The 12,516-nt window shown below is 42.1% G+C and overlaps 1 protein-coding gene across 2 annotated transcripts in view; it reads right to left on the bottom strand.

Annotated features, from left to right (window-relative positions):
• LOC122563025 (tyrosine-protein phosphatase non-receptor type 22-like) overlaps window positions 1-12,516 on the bottom strand; it is a 95,809-nt gene that overhangs the window by 22,432 nt on the left and 60,861 nt on the right. For both annotated transcript variants that reach the window (XM_043716337.2, XM_087973428.1), the window contains 2 exons: window positions 9,602-9,684; window positions 3,812-4,656 (listed from right to left, as the gene is read on the bottom strand). In XM_043716337.2, the coding sequence (XP_043572272.2) occupies window positions 3,812-4,656; window positions 9,602-9,684 (928 nt within the window). The remainder of the gene's footprint in view (window positions 1-3,811; window positions 4,657-9,601; window positions 9,685-12,516) is intronic.

The raw sequence follows: 12,516 nt of genomic DNA, 5'->3' as shown, positions 1-12,516 counted from the left end.
GTCTTGAGCACACAGTTTCAGAACAAAGACTTGCCTTTCTATAGCACCTTTTGCAACCCCTACAATGCTTTACAGCCAAGGAAGTCGTTTCTGCAGGAAAAGTAGCAACTGTTTTTTTTCTCATTTAATGATGAATGTCATTGGCTTGCCCAGCATTTATTGCCCGTCCCTAATTACCCTTGAGAAGGTGTTGGTGAGCTGTCTTTTCGAATGGCTGTGGTTCATTTGGGGTAAGTAGACCCACAATGCTGTTAGAGAGTAAGTTCCAGGATTTTGACCAAGTGACACTGAAGGAAATTGTACGCAAGGAACTCGCACTGTGATAATATTCAGCTGTTTCATTGATGCAAGTTGCAGGATAAATAGTGGCGATGACATTGGGAAGAATGGTGACTCATAAGACCATAAGGCATAGGAGTGGAATTAAGGCCATTTGGCCCATCGAGTCCACTCTGCCATTCAATCATGGCCGATGCGCATTTCAACTCCACTTACCCACACTCTCTCCGTAGCCCTTAATTCCTTATGAGATCAAGAATTTATCAATCTCTGCCTTGAAGACATTTAATGACCTGGCCTCCACTGTGCTCCATGGCAATGAATTCCAAGGCCCACCACTCTCTGGCTGAATAAATGTCTCCTCATTTCCGTTCTAAATTGACCCCTTCTAATTCTAAGGTTGTTCCCGTGGGTCCTAGTCTCCCCACCTAACGGAAACATCTTTCTTGAGTCCACCCTGTCTAAGCCATGCATTATTTTGTAAGTTTTTAGTAGATCTCTCTTCAACCTTCTAAACTCTAATGAATACCATCCCAGGATCCTCAGCCGTTCATCATATGTTAGACCTACCATTCCAGGGATCATCCGTGTGAATCTCCGCTGGACACACTCCAGTGCCAGTATGTTCTTCCTGAAGTGTGGGACCCAAAATTGGACACAATATTCTAAATGGGGTCTAACTAGAGCTTTAGAAAGGCTCAGAACCACATCGCTGCTTTTATATTCTAACCCTCTTGAGATAAATGACAACATTACATTCACTTTCTTAATCACGGACTCAACCCGCAAGTCAACCTTTAGAGAATCCTGGACTAGCACTCCCAGATCCCTTTGTACTTTGGCTTATGAATTTTCTCACCAATTTAGAAAATAGTCCATACCCGTATTTTCCAAAAGTGCAAGACATTGCATTTGCTCACATTGAATTTCATCCGTCATTTCCTGGACCACTCTCCTAAACTGTCTAAATCTTTCTGCACCCTTCCCACCTCCTCTGTACTACCTGCCTGTCCACCTAACTTTGTATCTTTAGCAAACTTCACCGGAATGCTCCTAGTTCCTTCATCCAGATCATTAATATATAAAGTGAGCAGCTGCGGCCCCAATACTGAACCCTACAAGACACCACATGTCATTCTGAAAAGAACCTTTTATCTCAACTCTCTGCCTTCTTTCTGACAGCTAAACCTCAATCCATGCCAGGTGCTCAGCTCAAACACCATGAGCCCTCACCCTACTTAGCAGCCTCCCGTGAGGCACCTTATTAAAGATCTTTTGGAAGTCTAGATAGCTAATATCCACTGGGTTTCCCTAGTCTAACCTACTTGTTACTTCTTCAAAGAATTCTAACAGATTTGTCAGACACGACCTCCCCTTACTAAATGCATGTTGACTTGTTCTAATCCGACCCCGCACTTCCAAGAATTTAGAAATCTCATCCTTAACGATGGATTCTAGAATTTTACCAACAACCAAGGTTAGGCTATTCAGCCTATGACTTTCCATCTTTTGTCTTGACCCTTTCTTGAACAAAGGGGTTACAACAGTGATCTTCCAATCATCCGGGACTTTTAGCTTTTCCAGCACTTTCTCTTTTGTAATGGCTACCATACTCAACTCTGCCCTGACTCTCCTAAATTGTTGGGATATTACTTATGTCTTCCACTGTGAAGACTGACGCAAAGTACTTATTAAGTTCTTCAGCTCTTTCCTTATCTCCCACCACTAGCCTTCCTGCATCAATTTGGAGCAGCCCGATGTCTACTTTTGCCTCTTGTTTGTTTCTTATGTATTGAAATAAACTTTTACTATCATTACTGGCTAGCTTACCTTCATATTTGATCCTCTCCTTCCTTATTTCTCTCTTTGTTATCCTCTGTTTGTTTTTGTAGTCTTCCCAATCTTCTAATTTCCCAGTGCTCTTGGCCACTTTATAGGCTCTCTCTTTTCCTTTGATACATTTCCTGTCTTCCTTTGTCAGCCATGCGCCTCATCCCCCCCACACACAAACACAAACACACAAACAACACACCGGATAATCTTTCTTTTCTTTGGGATGAACCTGTGTACTGTGTCCTCAATTACACCCAGAAACTCCTGCCATTGTTGCTCTACTGTCTTCTCCTCTAGGCTCTGCTTCCAGTCAATTTTCATCAGTTCCTCTCTCCTGCCCTAGCAATTTGTTTTATTTAATGTAACACCATTACATCTGATTTTGCTTTTTCTCTTTTCGAACTGCAGACTGAACTCTACAGTAGTATGATCGCTGCCTCCTAAGTGTTCCCTTACTTTAAAATCTTTTATAAAGTCTGGCTCATTATGTAGCAATAAGTCCAGAATAACCTGTTCCCTTGTGGGCTTTATCATAAGCTGTTACAAAAAGCCATCCTGTAAGCATTCCACAAATTCCCTTTCTTTGGATCCACCAGCAACATTATTCACCGAGTCCACCGACATATTGAAGTCCCCCATGATCACAGTGACCTTGCTTTTCTGACGTGCCCTATCTATTTCCCAGTACTCAGATCCCTGGCACTGTGAGGCAGAGTGCTGAGTTCGATTCCACCCTCGAGCAACTGTCTCTGTGGAGTTTGCACGTTTTCCCTGTGTCTACATGAGTTTCCTCTGGGTGCCCTGGTTTCTTCCCACAGTCCAAATGTGTGCAGGTTAGGGTGGATTGGCCATGCTAAATTGTCTGGTGTCCAGGGATATGCAGGCTAGATGGATTAGCCATGGGAAATGTGAGTTTATTGGGTTGGGTGGTGTTGGGATGGGGGACGGGGAGCTGGGTCTGTCTGGGATGCTCTTCAGAGGTTGGTGCACGCTCGATGGGCTGAATTGCCTCTTTGAGGAGAAAGTGAGGTCTGCAGATGCTGGAGATCAGAGATGGAAATGTGTTGCTGGAAAAGCGCAGGTCAGACAGCATCTAGGGAACAGGAGAATCGACGTTTCGGGCATTAGCCCTTCTTCAGGGAAACACTTAGGAGACAGCGATCATACTACTGTAGAGTTCAGTCTGCAGTTCGAAAGAGAAAAAGCAAAATCAGATGTAATTGCCTCTTTCCACACTATAGGGATTCTACGAACTCCCTTGCTCTTCAACAGTGGAGTGAGATTTTTCTTTCCCATACCCTGGAGAGAGCAAAGAGGATCTTGGTTTGATATCTCATTCCAAACATGGCACCTCTGATAATGCAGCACACCCTCAGCACTACACTGGGTTTGTAGCCTGGATTATGTGTTCACATCTCATCACCCACATATCTTGGATTCAGAAACAAGAATGTGTGTAACCTATAGATATCAGCTGTGTGACCTGGGTGGTGGCGGTCCTCCCCCAGTACTCTAGTGATATAAACGATTGGTTTTCTAAGTCTGTTTCAAGAGGATAGGTAAGAGTCAATTACATTAGGCTTGAGGAGGCAGGAATAGCAGGTCCTTAAGGACATAGGTTAACCTGTTATTGCTTTTAGATCGTCAAACAGCTTTACATTTAATGATTTTTGTTTGTAGAGTTGGGATTCCTACTTACGATTTTCCTTTACTCCAACGGCAGTGTGATGATCTTCTTCCTCTGGTGGCTGGGTCAGAGCAGATTCCATGTATCCCGGGAATAACGGCAGCTCACTGTAATCGTTCTCGGATCGACTCTGGATTGGGTTCAGATTATCGAGGTAATGGCAGGGGGATTCCAAGTACGAGAGGCGATTCTCCTGGAGCTGAGCCGAGTTGGGAGGTGAGAAATAAGGATCTTCGGTGAAATAAGTGGACTCGAAGTGGGCAGGGGAAGTGAAATGCATGGAATATTGTTCCTCTGGGTCTTCAAGAATGTTGGGGTTCTCTTCCTGAGTGGATTCCCAACGACAGGAGTTCCAGGTCTTTCCTGTTTGTGGTAAACTGTTTGACCTGGATGAGGAAGAGCCACTGGATGAGACATTCAATAGATCTTCCAAAGAAAAGAAGTTGTACTGCTTAACTTTAAGTGATTCCATGGGGTGTTCAATATCCTGGCTCATGGTGGAAAAGGGGTTTGACTTTACTCTGGTCAAACATGTCTTGCTGGGAAACTCTTTTGTCTCCTGTGTCAATCTTGCTGAGTCCTGGGACAGTTCTCCCCATAATGTCCCAACATTGTCCAAACTCAGCTGCCTTTCGGGCCTTATCTCTGGAGAACATCTTGTGATACAAGGGGTCTTGTCCTCGAGTAACTGAGAGACTTTGCCACAATTACTGGGGCTGCTGTTCAAATCTGTGATTAATCCACAAGCCTGGTCACGGCCAAGGAAGCAGAAATCCAACTGATTGTGTTGTTCTGAGGATTGTAAATCAGTGGTCTCTTGTGCCATGAATCGCAAACTCCTTTCCTCTTTTGGTGAACTGTAATGGTAAGAATGCGCAATTGAGAAAAGTTGTATACAACTTTTAGTCAGCTGTGAAAAACATTTCAGTTGTGTTATTATTAAATACTTTTCCTCATTGAATTATTGTCCAATAACTGCCTTCAAAATAACATGGTGGTTAAAGTTGCTGTTCATATTTATGTGCAAATATCACAGCAACTTCAAGAAGAGTGAAGAAATATAGAAATCCAGAAATTGACCCTGTTGCACTGATAGATTCACAGAAAAGGCATCATATTGACTTCCTCACCAGAAATGTACTGACCATGTGAAGTTGCTGTATTTGCAGCCGCCCAGGTAATCCTGCCACAGAACATACAGTTATATCAAGTCAGCATAACCTTTTAACAATGTGGAAAGTGTTAATAATTGAAAGTCAGCCTCTCTGGCATTGCAAGTTAACTATGATATGTGTGTGGTTTCACCTTCAGGTTTTAGTTATTCAAGAACCTTAAAAAGTAATAAAAAAGTAAAAACGTTTTAAATTAATAAAATACAATTGCCTTTCTATTCTGTTTTTCTCTTGTCGCCTTTATCTATCCAGTCTTTCATACACTCAGTTCCTACACCAGATTTGACACTGAACTTACCAACTGGAGTGAACAGAGCTGCGCTATTCAGTTAGAGTCCTGCAACCTGATGGCCAACGAAGTGTGCTTGTCTTGATGAGGCTACTGCATTGTTTCTCTCCCACCTGTAATAACTTTCCCTAGAAATTATTCCTAACATTAAATGGGTATGTGGGAGATTCACGAGGGGGGCAGATATTGTTCATTAGTTGTCAGCACAATCTTTGTCCTTTCATGATCTTCTCAAATATGATGTGGAGGTGCCAGTGTTGGAATGGGGTGGACAAGGTAGGAAAGTCACGTGACACCAGTCACTGCATCTGACCTTTTGGACTGTAACCTGGTGTCATGTGACTTGTAACCTTCTCAAATATGGATTATGAAATGAGTTGCAATTGAAAAGAGTCTGTAGAGTTATAGAATCATACAGCATGGAAACAGGCCCTTTGGTCCAACTTGTCCATGCTCCCAAACTAAACTAGTCCCATTTGCCTGCATTTGGCCCATATTCCTCCAAGTTGAAAAGTATTGCACTGAAAAAGTACAGCAGGTCAGGCAGCATCCGAGCAGCAGGAGAATCAATGTTTCAGGCATAAGGCCTTCATCTTCTCATTCCTGATGAAGGGCTTATGCCCAAACCATCGATTCTCCTGGTCCTCAGATGCTGCCTGACCTGCTACCTGAACCCTCAGGTCTCTCTTCTACAACACAACTCAAGACCCTACCATTAATTGTATAAGTCCTGCCCTAGTTTGTTTTACCAAAATGCAATACCTCGCATTTATCCAAATTAAACAGCGTGGTGGCTCAGTGGTTAGCACTGCTGCCTCACAGGGATCCAGGTTCAATTCCTGGCTCGGGTGACTGTCTGTGTGGAGTTTGCACATTCTTCCTGTGTCTGCATGAGTTTCCTCCGGGTGCTCAGATCTCCTCCCACCGTCCTAAGATGTGCAGGTTAGGTGAACTGGACATGCTAAATTGCCGATAGTGTTCAGAGATGTGTAGGTTAGATGCATTAGTCGGGGGAAATGTAGAGTAATAGGGTAGGGGAATGGGTCTGGGTGGAATACTCTTCAGAGGGTCAGTGTGGACCTTTTGGGCCAAATGGCCTGTTTCCACACTGTAGGGATTCTATGATTCTAAACTCCATCTGTCGCTCCTCAGCTCATCGACCCAATTAATCAAGATCTCTTTGTCATCTTCGATAACTTACTTCACTGTCCATTATACAACCAATCTTGTTGTCATTTGCAAATTTACTCACAATGCCTCCTATATTCTCATCCAAATCATAGCCATGGCAACCATCAGGAATTTCACACTTCCTCACCTTCCCAGGAGATTGCTATCTCTCATGTGTCAGTGAGTGCACCAAATCTCACATTCACATTCAGGTAAGAGATTCCTCATTGATGGAATTGTATAGTACAGAAAGCGACCTTTCTATCTATCAAGTCTTTTCCAACAGTTTGAAAGAGCTATCCAATTATTCTTGTGCCCCAGTCCCTCCCAGACCCATTCTCCCCCTTCACCCTGATATGTTTTTCTCTAAGCTCTTTACCAGTCACCACTCTAACTCCTGGAGACTCCAGTGCATTTATGGAGGTTTGTCCATTCTAGTGTGGCCAATATTAATATTGTCTTCAAACAAATTGATTACCAACCTGGAGGAACAGGAACTCATCCAGGAACCCAGAGAACAGACCCTAGGAATCTGCTCCACCCTGCCTGAGCTATATCTCAGATCTATTGACTTGTCTTGGCTCCATTTCCTTTCACCTCTCAAAAAAATCGATCACTCTCAGTCTAGAATGCTCAAGTTGAACCACAGAACGTGACATTCCTTTTCGTGAGGATGGAGATCTGCCGTTTGTCAGAAGTGGCTCTTCACAATGTCCCTCCTGAATGGACAAGCCCCGGATCTGAACTCACCCATCACCATATTCAACACTTCCATTAGATTGCCTCTGAATCCTCTGAACACAAGTGAATAAATGTCATCATAATTATTCCGCACTACCACCCTCCAGTGCATTACATCATTCCTCATGTGCAGTATCTAAAACTGTTAGCAGGGCTTGAGATGGCATTTAATCACCACTTCATACTCCCATTAGATGCAACATTACATTTGCAGTTATGACTATTGTTTTCACCTCTGCACATCCAGCTCAAGATTAGCTCCCATTACCACTTAGCTTCATTTGAAAGCTCAAAGAAAATCGACAAATAAAACTTTTCATTTAAAATACCAAATGCTTCCAGTTAATACATTTCTATTTGATAAGAACTGGTATATCCAGTCAAAAGGTGACACTATTTCCTGATTCAAAACTAATAGCTTGAGAAATTGTGAGAATAGATTGTGGGATTGATATTGTTCTGAGTACTATTTTCAGAGTGTGATTCACAGATGCCTCTGAGCCAGAGGTGGTATACAGTATATGCTGCAATGTGAGCACATTGCAAAAACAAAAATCACCAAAGGCATAAAACATAGCGACAGAATAAACAGACGGGAAATGATGTCTGCCAATTTAATCAGGAACCAGCTCAACTGAATTATTAACCAGTCACTAAGCTCTACATTGCCCCATCAAACACTCTCAGGATGGAATAACACCGAGCATAGGTGAACTGGCCAATGCTAAATTACCCATAGTGTTTAAGGATATGTAGGTTACACTTCTACACTGTCCCCATCATACACTTCCTAGATAGGGACAGCACAGGGCAAGAAAGAGTGTAAAGCTTCCTTTACTCTTTTAAATGGAAAGTAATACCTTCTGTATGTTTTTATACTGAAAGTAATGTTCCCCCAACATTGTTCCCACCAACACTCTCAGGACAGGGTTAGATACAGAAAAAAAAATCCATTCTACATTGTCGCTGTCAAACACTCCCAGGACATTTACAGCACGGGTTTAGCTAAAGAGTGAAGCTCCCTCTATTCTTTTAAACTGAAAGTAAAGCTCCCTCTGCACTGTCCCCATCAACATTCTCAGGGTAGGGACAGCATGCGGTTAGATACAGAAAACATTTCCTCCACACTGCCTCCATCAAACACTCCTAGGCCAGGGACAGCATGCGGTTACATACAGAGTAAAGCTTCCTCTACATTGTCCCCCATCAAACAATCCCAGGACAGGAACAGCATGTGGTTCGATACGGAGAAAACTCTCCCTGCACTGGACCCTTCAAATTCTCCCAGGGCATGGACAGCACAAAGTGAGTTGAACATTTCTGAGGCCCAACCCTGATTGATTGCACAGTTATATTCTCAGCCTATTCAGTTATTGCTCTGAATCGCAAACATGTCCTCAAGATGTGGAGCCACATTGAACATTATGTTTTAGAGAGTCCCATTATTCATTAAATTTTGTGTCTGTAACAGTGAAGCCATTCAATTCAGATTCAGAGTGTGAATACTCAGGGTGCTGGTTTGAGACTCGAAGGTGGGGAAGAGTGGAGTTGGGGTTAGCATATTGGCAGGTATCACTATAGGATGGACATTATTCCATCACATTCTTTATGATAATACTTTAGTTTGTTTTTCAAAGAAATTAGCTGCTGTTTGATTAATTGCTGATTCCCTGTGTAAAAACCACAAGACTGCCTTATGTTCTTCTATTGATAAGTCAAGTCAGCCTTATGGGGAACTGACTGAGAGCTTTGTTCAATGGTGGTTCAGGAGCAACGCAAAGTCCCTGCCACATTGTTGGCTGACTAGGTTAAATCCAGTTGATCAGTGGGGAGGGGAATAGTGCATTCAGTGCAGTAACAAAGTTAAAGAGACATTGATGTCTGATCCTATTATGGACAGATATGATGAAAACCTAAGATAATCCATTTCCATCAGTTTGTCACTAATCAACCCCCATGACTAGTTCCTATCTTTCTTCCATAATCCTAACTTATTGGCTTCCACTGCCTCTTTATTCATCAAATTCTGCAACTAGTTACTGATTTAGTTCCATTGTTCGATTCAACAGCTTGCATTGACTTAGTGTCTTTAATGTGCTAATAGGTATCAAGCTATTTCAGAGGAACATAATCAGATTAAATTTAACACTGAGCCACATAAACAGATATTAGAATTGGTGATCAAAAGCTTGGTCAGGGAGATGGGTATTAAATGAGTGAGAAGAACAGAGCTCCAGACCAAAACTGAAGGCATTAGGTAGAATGATGGAAGCTACTGAAGGACAAGAAACCAGAATTGGGGTGAGATGGGGGGGGGCATTGGTGCAGAATTCATGGAGGTTGATAGAACTGGAAGAGGTTACACAGTGATAAGGAGATACAGACACAGCAAGGTTATTTACATGCATTACTAGCCTCCATATGTGTTACCTGTAACGTGATGAGTTTGTTGAAAGAGAAATAGATTTTGGTGGCCGCTGAGGTCTCTCTAATTCCACAGAGGGCTCAATAATCTGTAGGACAAATGTAAAAGCAAAATGTCAGTCAACGTGTCCTCAACATCATTGAACATCAGATTGGATTTACCAAAACTCAAAGGAGAGTGAATTGGTTCACATCAGCCAAGGGAAACAGGCTGGGAGTGAATCAGCAGCTAACTTACACTGACTTATTTCACATGGGCTTGAAAAATTTTGGCAACAATTTCAAGCCAAGTTAAAGTGGAAAAGACCTTGGGTTTCCAAAAAGAAAAGGTGAGAGCTTAAACACAATTTTTCTGTGAAATTCTGAAGTAGTTTCAGGTACCATGAAAGACCAGCCCCTGACTAACAAGAAACTTGTTTAGTTATTGTAAGCCAAACTCGGCCACAGGACATTCTGAAACAATTGCAGAATGATCACACTAAGAGTGAAAATGCAGATTATTTAATACTTTACAACGAAAACTTACTAGTATAGTCGGCCTGGACTGGTTGGACTGAAACGTTTGTTTCTGTGCTATGTTACTCTATGACACTACAAAAACACTCACAACATGTGACAGACCATCACCAGGAGGCAGAAGCAGCCTAAGGTCCCTCACTGTAACAACTTGAATAATGGAATCAGACACAAGATTGAAGGGTGAAGATAAGAGAGAATTTTTTTAGATTCCTAGGAACGAGTAGAAAGCATTTTTCAGAAGATGACAAGTGATGGGGAGGAATAGCACAGGTTGAGAAACATCAATGATTAATATTCTGTTCCTGGTCTTGGTGCATGAGAACAAACAAGGACAATTTAAAAATAAAAACATGTACATATACATGCACACAATACACGTACAGACTACCCTGCACCCATATAATTAGTATACATAGTTTGACCTGCCTGTATGCTCCGCCAATAGTCAAAACCAAGTTGCATTTGGTCAGTATCTTCCTGTAAATAATGTCATTTTCAGTTTTAGACTCTAAGTGACTTCCTGAATGAAACCACACACTCAGCACCTCAGTGCTCCCAACCTCAGTAACAGGCTGCTCTAAAACCAAACCGCTCAAATCATCACCAACATTATACATTTAAAGAGAAGGCAGGTCAAACCTGTGCAGACTCTGTGGGTTCTACATAACTGAAACTAAACTGGGTGCCATCAACAGCTGCTGGATCTTGGAACCTTCAACCCCTTGAACAGATACTTTGGGTTTGCTTAAAGAAATGATCCTTTTCACATTTTTCGTTATTTATTCATGGGATGTAGGCATCACTGGCTAAATCAGCATTTATTGCCCATCCCTAATTGAGTCGAACACTTCTCTTATGGGTCAGACCATGAAAAGCTGGCAGATTTCCTTCCTGAAAGGAGTTAGTGAACCAGACGGACTTTTTTATATCAACTGACAGTTTATACATGGTCACCATTAGGCTAACTTCTTTTCAAATGATTTCACTTGTATTCAAATTTCACCATCTGCTAGAACAGTAGCCTAATGTCTGGATTACTAGATAAGTGACGTTATCACTGTTCCACCACTTCCCCTCGTAAGTAATTGTAAACATTCTTGCTTTCAACCCATTTATTCTGACTGCTTCTCCATAATACCGGAATGCTTCCAGCCTGTGCAGCAAAGTCTTCCACAGAATCCCCAACTCCCCAACACTATTTTGAATTTTCAAATTTCTAAACACCAATAACGCCAGCATCAAACTTTTATTTATTTTTCACTGAAACAAGCCAAAATACTGTGGATGCTGGAAATCTGCAAAGAAAAAAACCCTCTTTTCAACCTCAACAAATTTAGCAGCATCTGTGGAGACAGAAAAACTGAGTTAATGTTACAAGTTCAATGACGTTTCCTCAGAAGACATTTTCAAAAAAGAATTAACCTATTATTCCTAATCAACCTGTTCAGAGATGTTATTACGCTCCTCTGGAGCAGGTGGGACTTGAACCCAGGTTCAGGAGGAGAGCCCTCAGAAGACTTTTTTCTGGTTTCAAAGAAAGGTCATATCAGACCAGAAGCAGTAACTCTGTTTCTCTCTTCTCAGATGCTGCAAACCTGCTGAGATTCACCAAAAAGTTAACTTTTAGCTTTTTTTCCTGGGATGTGGTCAACATTGACAAGACCAGCATACGCTGCCCATCTGTAATTTACTTTCTTGAAGGGTCCATTACCTAGTCCAGCTTGGATAATGCACCAAGAGACAGTCTCCTGACCTGGAAAACAGTTACAGAAGGGAACAAACAGTGTGTGAAGGAAGTAAAAATGATTCAGAGAAAAGAAAGAGAGGGGGACGAAAAGTGAACAAGGAAAAGACAAGAGAGAAAGTAAGCAAGAGAAAATAAAAGAAATGAAAGCAGAAGGATGCAGAGAAAACAGAAACAAAGTGACAAGGAAAGAGAAAGAAGCAGAAAAAGGGAAGGGAAGAGAAATAAGGAGACATAGGAAAAGAAGAGAGGGAGAAAGTGAGTGAAATGGATTCAAACTGGATATCAATAGGAAGGGAGTTTGGTGTGTTTCGCAGGAAGAGCGATGGTTCCAGCCTCAGGGATCCTCTGTGATGGTGAAAAGTGAACCCATGTGGCAGCAGGTATGAACATCATTCCAGGCTGGATCCTTATCATTGCTCAGCTGGAGTCCCAGCCTCCCCCTAACACAATGAGTCTAGGTGCACACAGGAAGAAGCAGGCTTAGTCAACCATGTGCTCCTTATTAGGGCTAACAGTGCAGTAAAGAAATGAACAGCAGAACACAAATGACCAAAACAAAACTTGGTGCAAAGATACAGTGTCTGGAACATGGTATTGTGGCTCCTGCACATTTAGTCACTGGTGTATATGGGTTTTAGAGAATACAGCATTCAGG

The sequence above is a fragment of the Chiloscyllium plagiosum genome, unplaced genomic scaffold (genome assembly GCF_037043375.1).
Source record: "Chiloscyllium plagiosum isolate Xiang-an unplaced genomic scaffold, Cpla_swu_hap1 HiC_scaffold_26, whole genome shotgun sequence".
In the NCBI taxonomy this organism is placed as follows: Eukaryota; Metazoa; Chordata; class Chondrichthyes; order Orectolobiformes; family Hemiscylliidae; genus Chiloscyllium; species Chiloscyllium plagiosum.
The sequence above is the reverse complement of the archived record's forward strand: the minus strand, read 5'-3'. Positions and strand labels throughout refer to the sequence as shown.